Genomic DNA, 10,000 nt, shown 5'->3' on the forward strand with positions numbered 1-10,000 from the left:
GAACGGATTTCTTCTCCTTGTTTAGAAGAGAAGAGAGAGAGAGAGAGAGAGAGAGAGAGAGAGAGAGAGAGAGAGAGAGAGAGAGAGAGAGCGAGAATTTAACATTTCAGAATTCTAGCAACACAGTTACTCAAATCATAAGGGTCTCCGAGGAAGGAATTCTCCTACGATACTCTCTCTCTCTCTCTCTCTCTCTCTCTCCTTCGAGATAACTCGAGCGGCCACATCGCCGCTAGATTGAGATGTGATAAATTATGGATGAGTGTAAAATGTTTCCAGCGTGCTGGAACATCTAAGGGGGATGGCGCCCCCCTTCCCCTCTCTCCACCTCCCCCTCTCCCTCTCTCACTCTCTCTCCCGCCATACAATCGCTACGGATGTTAAGATGATGTTGTTAACATCCCCGGCCAACAGGCTGACATCTCTCTCTCTCTCTCTCTCTCTCTCTCTCTCTCTCTCTCCGTTGGGAAGTTTATGTATTCTCGGAATTCCTATGAAGTTTCTAAGGGTAGATACGAATTTCTCTCTCTCTCTCTCTCTCTCTCTCTCTCTCTCTCTCTCTCTCTCTCTCCCCTTATCATTTTCTTGCATTTCCTAACTCTCAAATTTTTAACAGACTTACAGCAATTCTCTCTCTCTCTCTCTCTCTCTCTCTCTCTCTCTCTCTCTCTCTCTCTCTCTCTCTCTCTCTCTCTCTCTCTCATATTCACCTAATTTCATAGGTGGTTTTGAGAACTTTAGACAACGAATAAATTTGCATTGCAAATCCTTTTAAGAAAAACCTCTCTCTCTCTCTCTCTCTCTCTCTCTCTCTCTCTCTCTCTCTCTCTCTTTCATTTGTCTCTCTCTTCATTTGTCATTCAAGAGACGGGGGAACATCTGAATGAAGTCTTAAGACACAGATGGACTCGAAAATTTCGGCGGTACAGGACCCAAGTTTTGTTCCAAAGTTTTTATTTAATTTTTTTTCATTTATTGAAATGAAATATTTAAATTTAAGGTTAAATTCAAAGTTAAATTTAATTTAAAGGGTCTAATTAATTTTATAACTACGTGTCGTTCTGTACTGTATTCTATAATGTGGGGAGTTGTGTTTAATCTATAATAATAATAATAATAATAATAATAATAATAATAATAATAATAATAATAATAATAATAAACAAAATTTTGCCTTCACTAACGGAATGTTGAAATTAAAGGAATAGATTTCAAAATTAATTCTCTTTATGAAAAATAAAACAGAAACGTTATAATATATAATATATATAACATATATACGTGTGTATTATGTATATACATATATATACATATATATGAGTATATGTGTGTGTATTTGTTTATTCTCTATATACAAATACATATTCTTGCTACCTACGCACCCCCCCTAAAAAAACACAATTAAAACCCCATAACAAAAACACACCAAATGCCGCCCCTCAAAAAAAAAAAACTCAGCAAAACAAAAATCCACCCCCAAAAAAAAAAATTTCTTTCACCACTGCCGTCACATCTCAACTTACCTTGACCTGCGACTCGGTCATGCCCAGGGCATAGGCCAGCTTGGCCCTCTCGGGTCCTGCCAGGTACTTGGTCTGCTCGAAGGTCTTCTCCAGGGCGAAGATCTGTTGCCCGCTGAAGGTGGGCCTCGTGTGTTTTTTCTTCCCGTCTTTGTCCAAAGTCATCGTCGGCAGACCTGCGCCAAGAGGGGAGGGGGACTCAGATGAAAAAGATGGCTGTTGCAGGAGTAATAATAATAATAATAATAATAATAATAATAATAATGTAGAATCTACTGGTCACTTTTACAAGATACATTATGTAATTGTAATAGCCACAGTGCCCTCTCGTGGTCAGGTCGGCAACGTGACCTTTGTGATTATGGTGACGCGGGTTCGTTTCCCGCGACCGGGCATCACAGTCTCGTCAATTTCTTGCGCTTGGATCTTACGGCTTTGTAGTGACGAGCATATCCAAAAAAGCGCGAAGGATTCGAGAAGTTAAGAGGGCATTGTTGCTATTACAATTACAATAATAATAATAATAATAATAATAATAATAATAATAATAATAATAATAATAATAATAATAATGAAGCAGGTAATTTCTGAAAAGAGTAATTAAGGTGAAACAGGTGATTGTTAAAAGTGATGATAATGTTAATGATAGTAATGATAATTAAGATAAACAGATGATGATTAAGAACGATGATAATACTGATGATAATCATTCGGATGAAACAGATGATTGTTAAAGAGGAATAATAATAATAATAATAATAATAATAATAATAATAATAATAATGAGACTGATAACAAGAGTAATGGATGATAATAATAGTGATCATAATTATGATGGAAGGTGATTGTTAAAGGAGCAATAATAATAATAATAATAATAATAATAATAATAATAATGAAATATATGATTGTTACAATGATAATATTAGAAACAACAATCATTACTGACAACAATAATAATTGTTGAAGTAAGTATCAGACTTATTCGGAGCCTCTTTGAGACGAACGGCGCTGGAGTAGACTGTAATAATAATAATAATAATAATAATAATAATAATAATAATAATAATAATAATAATAGTAATAATCCCTACGATAACTTACAAAAACTGATATTTTCCTTTCCTCCGACGGCCGATTCGCTAACCTCTCTCTCTCTCTCTCTCTCTCTCTCTCTCTCTCTCTCTCTCCCCCAACGCACCTCCTCGTCATTTTACGAGCGCGCACGCCTTCTTCTTCGTACACCCCGTCATCTCCCGCCCATCTCCCGCCCACCATAACCAAATTCGTCACGAGAATCAAGACACGCTCCGAGTGATTCGTAAAAGGGGCCGTTTAGTGACTCGACTTCCCGAGCCATTATAATGTTCTCTGAGCGTGTCTGTGCGTCAGTGTGTTTGTCTGTGTGTTCTAGGGTCCTTCAAAAGGGACGTCCGGGTCATTTAAAGAGAGGAGGAGGGAAGGGAAGGGGAGGAGGAGAACACGGAAGATCGTCGACACGTGCACGTCACGTGTCTGATACTTCTTATCTTCCGCCTTCTCGTGTTTACGCTTTCGCCCGATCGGTTTTAGGGGTGGGTGGCGTTTGGCCCCCCTAGGGGGTTACCAGTAGGGAGTTGGGGGGCTTAAGGGGGTGTTGGGGATTACAAAAGCTCTTTTGTTTGTCCTTTACCTCAGGATTACATCGGGGATTACAGAGGCGATTACAGTCGACCCTGATAGTCTTATCTCTCGGTTTTCGGAGGGTGTTGGGTGATGGCCTTTGATAGCCTCGCGCCCTCTCTCTCTCTCTCTCTCTCTCTCTCTCTCTCTCTCTCTCTCTCTTTTTAAGCGCCTGATAGATAATCTACTATCTTGGTCACAACAAAAGCTAGAAAATATGGTGAGGCTCGCAGCACCGCACGTCAGGAGATTTCTTGTCGGTGGAAAAGCTCTCTGAAGCCTTTTGAAGTATCTTGAAAGCCCCCGAAGCCTCCTGAATCATTATGAAGCCTTCTAGAGTTTCCTGAAGCCTTCTGAAGACCCCTAAAAGGCTTCTGAAGCCTCCTGGAGCCTTCTGAAGCCTTCTGATGCCTCCTGAAGCCTTCTGATGCCTCCTAAAGCCTCTTGAAGACTCCTGAAGGCTTCTGAAACCTCCCGAAATCTTCTGAAGCCTCCTGAAGCTTTCTGAAACCTTCCAAAGCCTTTCGAAACCCTCTGAAGCCTCCTGAAGCCTTCTGATGCCTCCTAAAGCCTCTTGAAGACTCCTGAAGGCTTCTGAAACCTCCCGAAATCTTCTGAAGCCTCCTGAAGCTTTCTGAAACCTTCTGAAGCCTTTCGAAACCCTCCTGAAACCTTCTAAAGCCTTCTGAAGTCTTCTAAAGTCTTCTGGAGCCTTCCGAAGCCTCTTGAAGACTTCTGAAGCCCTCTGATGCCTCCTGAAAGCTCCCCGAAGTCTTTTGAAGCCTTGTAAAGTCTCCTGAAACCTACTGAAGCTTTCTGAGGCCTCATGGAACCACCCCAATCGGAATTCTTTCTTATGGGGTCATCCCCTAAGAACAGAAAAGACCTATTGTAATCTCGGACGAATCTGACACTTCCCTCTCCCTCCCCTGCCTCTCCCCCCCTCCCTTCGCTGCTCCCTGGAATCCTCCAATTCCCTCCAATAATCCGACGAAGGCGACCCCCCATCCTCGTTACCAGCCGAGTTGTCAACACACGTGGCTCATAACAACCCAACGACCTCGGGAGAACGACTGCACGTGACCCCATTAACGGCCAATTGGGTCGTTGTTGTCGTCCCTGTTCCGCCTTCATTCAATCTCGAGGTCCTCGGTGAATAGTCATGACAGAGAGAGAGAGAGAGAGAGAGAGAGAGAGAGAGAGAGAGAGAGAGAAGACTCTCAGTCAGCGTCTTTCAGCTAAGGTACTACAATGTCATGGAGATAAACACTACTAAACAGTCGGGGATACCAGCATACGGGACGCCCCTGAAGGCACTGGACGTTTATAGACCTCTTTCCCCAAGGCGTGACTTTTCGTCACCTCATCGACTTGGCCCCCATCTGAGGTCCTCTTCCCCCTTCCCCCCCACCTCTCCCCCCTAAGGATAGGACATAAAGGCCACCAGAAGGGATTCCAGCAAGGGCGTGGGAGGGTAAATATAGACTCTGAGGTCGAGCACCGATTGAAGAAGAAGAAGAAGAATCAACAGATTCTAAATATTGACAACAAAGATGGTTTGATTTAGGAGCGAAGACAAATGAACTCGGTAACTTTTAGAGTCTTTTAATAGCCCAGGCTTGAATGATACGATAAAATATGATTAATAATTAGCTGAAAGATGAACTTACAAAGGAGTATAGTGTGTATTTATTTGAGAATATCAGACTTCAGTTTATTACTGACAAGACATTTTGGAAAGAATATTTTCTAATACTTTTTTGTCAGAGTAATATACAGTATGTTAATGTGAGCAATACCACACACAGCTGGTGCCTGTAACAATATTCTCTCTCTCTCTCTCTCTCTCTCTCTCTCTCTCTCTCTCTCTCTCTCTCTCTCTCCGTGTGTATGATTGACAGGCTACAAATCCTCTTAATTACATCAATCAAATTTTAATGACCCGCTTCATTAAGCTATTTGGAATATTCATGGAATCTCACTGACCGACAAACAGACAGACAGACAGTGACTGAATAATTATTATCATTTAAAAGCTTTGTAGAATAATTATCATTTAAAGCTTTGTAGAAAGACTTGCAGATTTTAAAGACTTCTCACGAAGACTTCAGGTACTTTGCATAAAGACTTGAAAGATTTCCTATAAGGATTTTGAAAAGTTCCCATAAAGACTTCAAAGACCCATAAAAACTATAAAGACCTCATATAAAGACTTCAAGGACTTCCCTTAAAGATTTCAAAGACCTCCTGTAGTCTTCAAATATTTCAGAAAAAACTTCAAAGACTGCATAAAGACTTCAAAGACTTCCCATATAAACCTTGAAGACTTCCCATAAAGATCTCAAAGACCTTCCATAAAGACTTCAAGACTCTCCTTTGAGACTGTAAAGACTTCCCATAAAGACTACAAAGACTTCCCATAAAGACTACAAAGACCTCGCATAAAGACTACAAAGACCTCGCATAAAGACTTCAAAGACTTTCCATGAAGACTTCACTTAAAGACTTCCCATAAAGACTACAAAGATTTCCTATAGAGACCTCAAAGACTTCCCATAAAGACTTTAAAGACCTCCCTTAAAGACTACAAAGACTTCCCTTAAAGACTTCAAAGATTTCCCACAACGACTTCAAAGACTTCCAGTAAGACTTCAAATACCTCATATAAAGACTTCAAACTCATAAAGATTTCAAAGACCTCATATAAAGACTTCAAAGACTACATAAAGACTCCAAAAACTTTCTATAAAGACTTCAAAGACTCCCGTAAAGACTACAAAGACTTTCCATAAAGACTTCAAAGACGTCCCATAAAGACTTCTAAGGTTTTCCATAAAGACTTCAAAGACTTTCCATAAAGACTTCAAAGACTTCCCATAAAGACTTCAAAGACTTTCAGTAAGACTTCAAAGGCTTTCCATAAAGACTACAAAGCCTTCCCAAAGACCTCACTTAAAGACTTCAAAGACGCATAAAAACTACAAAGACTTCCCATAGACTTCAAGTAAAGACTTCAAAGACTTCCCACAAAGACTCCGAATAGCAAACGCAACTGCCAAGTGGACTTCACATTCACCGCTCTCTCTCTCTCTCTCTCTCTCTCTCTCTCTCTCTCTCTCTCTCTCTCTCTCTCTTACTTCCCTGCTGTCAGTCTCCTGTCATCTTGACAGATGTCACTCAAACAATCTACCTGTTCATTGACGGGACAATGAATGAGTTAGGTGTCAAGTCTCTTTGGGAGCGAGGGGGACTCAGTGGCTAACTTGCGATGTGAACCGCTCGTCCATTACTGTAGCCTACTTGAGGTATTCGTCAAAAATTAATATTTAATTCAAAAAGAATAATATTTCATTCAGAAATTAATATTTTATGAACAATGGCGTCTTTCAATTCCAGGCAGTTTCAAAATCCATTACTTTAGCCTACTTGAGGTATTCTCAAAAATAAATATTTTATTCAAAAAGGAGTATTTCATTCAGACATTAATATTTTATGAATAAAGTAAACGATGTATTACGTATAACCAATGTTTTGTAGATGAAAATTCCTTCATCAGAGTTAAGGAAAAAGATATACTCATTGCTTTATAAATACAAAATTCCCTTTATCAGAGTTAAGGAAATAGATAAAAAATCCCTTATCAGTTAAGGAAATTAGATATACCCATTGTTTTGTAGATGAAAAATTACTTGCTTAAAGAAAGATTAATAAATCCCTTATCAAAGTAAAAGAAATAGATAAAAAATCCCTTATCACTTAAGGAAACAAGATATACCCGATGTTTTATACACATAAAATCCCTTACCAAAATTAAAGAAATTAATAAAAAAAATCCCTTATCAGAGTTAAAGAAATTGGTAAAAAAAAATTCCTCATCAGAGTTAAAGAAATAGATAAAAAAAAATCCCTTACCAGCTAAGGAAATAGACCAAAAATCCCTAATCAGTTAAAGAAATAGATAAAAAAAATCCCTTATCAGTTAAGAAAAGCCAAAAATCCCTCATCAGAGTTAAAGAAATACATTTCAAAAAAATCCCTCATCAGAGTTAAAGACACAGATAAAAAATCCCTCATCAGAGTTAGAGAAATACACCAAAAATCCCTCATCAGAGTTAAAGCAACAACAAAAAAATCCCTTATCAGTTAAGGAAACAAGACACTCCCAATGTTTTCAAGATAAAAAAAATCCCCTTTATCAAGAATTAAATATATGAACAACGCTTCCACCTAAAACCCAAAGTACTTACTTGGCCATACCAACACCAAGTCAAACTCCCAGTACATAAACTTTAACAAGGAATTAAAGCTACGTCACTCCTCCTCCTCCTCCTCCTCCTCCTCCTCCTCGCCGCTGCTGCTGCCGCCTGCACTCAGTGTTAACTAAACATCTTTTATATGCAACCAGGGGATTATACCAGCGGCAACCCGTCTCAATCTGCATTCAATAATTCGTATTGATCCGAGTCGTCATTACGGCTACCCGTTAAGCATTTTCCATTCCATTACTTGTCTTCGGAGGAAACCCTGTGTGTGTGTGTGTGTGTGTGTAAGTGTGTAAGTGTGTGTACGCGCATCCCCGGCGAGATTGGGTCGCATTTTTCGCCGCAATTAGAATTAAACCGAAATTGAAAATCTCTTGGACAGTCTAATCATGGTCGAGGCAACCCCTCAGCCAATACACATTATATGATATCGGAAGTTTCGGGAGACCAATTGCGATGGAGAGAGAGAGAGAGAGAGAGAGAGAGAGAGAGAGAGAGAGAGAGAGAGAGAGAGATTAGATAATGTAGAGAAATAATTAGATGTTATACATTTGGGGTGGCGGGGAAGGTTGCATTATATAGCTTTGCATGACCGGTGCCAATTTGCACTCTCTTGGCCGAGAAGTATAGATGTTATCTATTTATTTATTTATCTGTTTATTTAATAAGTTTTCGGCTTCGTATCTCTGCTGTGTATTCTACAGTATATCTTTGAGCCAATGGAAGGTTAATTTTACATTTCTTATACGCGTGATATAACGTTAGGTTTGCCCCAAAAGAGTCCAGTTCAGCTTGAGAAAATGAATTAATATTTTAAGTATTAGCAGATTCAAGACAGAATTCAATTCCACATGAATGCTATAAAACATTGTCTTGACAAAACAATCGAATTTACGATCTAAAACTTAATTGCATTTAACATAATACTTCTTCATTTACTTCTCTAATTACCAGACATCATATTTACTTCCGCAATGACGCAACATCCGGCCCAAATTAGCGCAATCCGTTCCGTTAATAAAAAAGGGAACGAGGAACTCTGAGGAACTTTGAGGAACTTCGTGGAACTCAGAGACACTTCATTCAGTCCCGCGTACTTCATGAAACAGCGAGAGACACTTCCGTAATGGATGTGCAACATTTTCCCTCGGGGGTTTAAAAACATGGCGGCCATCGCGTCGACTAATATACCGGGAGGAGCTTATCTAGTAATGTGAAGATGTCAGTGTGGCGTCGACGGAAGATTATCATCTCCCGATTCCTCCTCGAATTTTTGGGACGATTTCCCGTCGTTTGTGGCACCCTGGCCCTCGGGCTACCACTGCAAAAAAGGAGGAGAATTAGGAGGGCGTCGGATAATAAGACAAAATCGTAGGTCTGGCACTGGTCACCACCAGTACTAGTACTTACCAGCCCACCACAGCCACCACCAGTCCAGGAGACATAAGGTCGTTTTTGCCTGGGGGATGATTGTGTGTTTGTGTCTAATTAAACTCGCAACGGCTGCTGGTAATGGCGCCCAATGGCCAGTGGTGCTACCCACGTCCCTCCCCCGCCCCCTCGCGCCCCCCTACCCCGTCCCGGGGAGCAAACCCCCCCTTAATTATAGCGCCATTATTGCACTGTTTTGGGGCTTATTTTTTGATTCTGGGACCCGCCGTAATTCTTTCGCCAATGACTGCACGGAATAACTGCTTGGTGGCTCATTTGCATTGAAATAGCGAGTTCGGGGGAATGCTTGCCCCTTCCCCATTCCCATTCCCATTCCCACCCCCTGAAATAAACCCCCACCCACCCACCCACCCCCTTTCCACTAAATCACTTGAAATCACCGCCACCATCGTGGGACCATTGCATACAGCTCTCGCTTTCTTCTACAACAAGCTGCAAGTCACAAATAACAACCAATAACAATGACAGCTACAACCTCCCCCTCCCCACCCATAACATCTCCCCTACCCCTCCCACCTCGCCCCCATACATTCTTCCCCTCCCCCAAACTCCAATTTTATATTTTTTACACAAAAAAACAACCAAGAATAAAAGTTAATAAACTTGTTGTGGGGAAGGGGGAGTGTTTGGAATTGGAGGAGGAGGAGGAGGAGGAGGAGGAGGAGGAGAAACAGCGATCAGCAGCAAAACAGAGAAACCATAAAATACGGGGCCGATGAGACTCGGGGTGGTAGGAGGAGGAGGATGAGGAGGAGGAGACAGGAGATAGGAGGCAATAGGAGGAGGCACTGGGTAGGAGATAGGAGGAGGCACTCACTGGGTAGCAGCAGCAGCAGCAGCAGCAACAGCAGTAGTAGTAGCAGGAGGTACTAGCATCAGTATACGAGGAGAGAGGGTCATCCTAAGCGCCGGGTTCTCTATTCAATATAATCCGCAGAGATAACCTCAGGAAATGATTAAATGCCTGCCTCTTCTCTCTCTCTCTCTCTCTCTCTCTCTCTCTCGGTTGCTGTCTCTCTCTCTCTCTCTCTCTCTCTCTCTCTCTCTCTCTCTCTCTCTCGGTCGCTGCGACAGCGAGCCGGGGCGACGTTCCCGCAGAAATAA

At 41.2% G+C, this 10,000-nt stretch overlaps 1 protein-coding gene across 2 annotated transcripts in view; it reads right to left on the minus strand.

Annotated features, from left to right (window-relative positions):
* Positions 1 to 10,000, minus strand: part of HGTX (HGTX homeodomain transcription factor) — a 95,246-nt gene that overhangs the window by 55,971 nt on the left and 29,275 nt on the right. Inside the window, exon 2 of one of the 2 annotated variants that reach the window (XM_067106253.1) lies at positions 1,524 to 1,696. In XM_067106253.1, coding sequence (XP_066962354.1) covers positions 1,524 to 1,696 — 173 coding nt within the window. The remainder of the gene's footprint in view (positions 1 to 1,523; positions 1,697 to 10,000) is intronic. The other variant, XM_067106254.1, reaches the window with a different exon arrangement.

Source organism: Macrobrachium rosenbergii, chromosome 7 (assembly GCF_040412425.1).
Source record: "Macrobrachium rosenbergii isolate ZJJX-2024 chromosome 7, ASM4041242v1, whole genome shotgun sequence".
Classification (NCBI taxonomy): Eukaryota; Metazoa; Arthropoda; class Malacostraca; order Decapoda; family Palaemonidae; genus Macrobrachium; species Macrobrachium rosenbergii.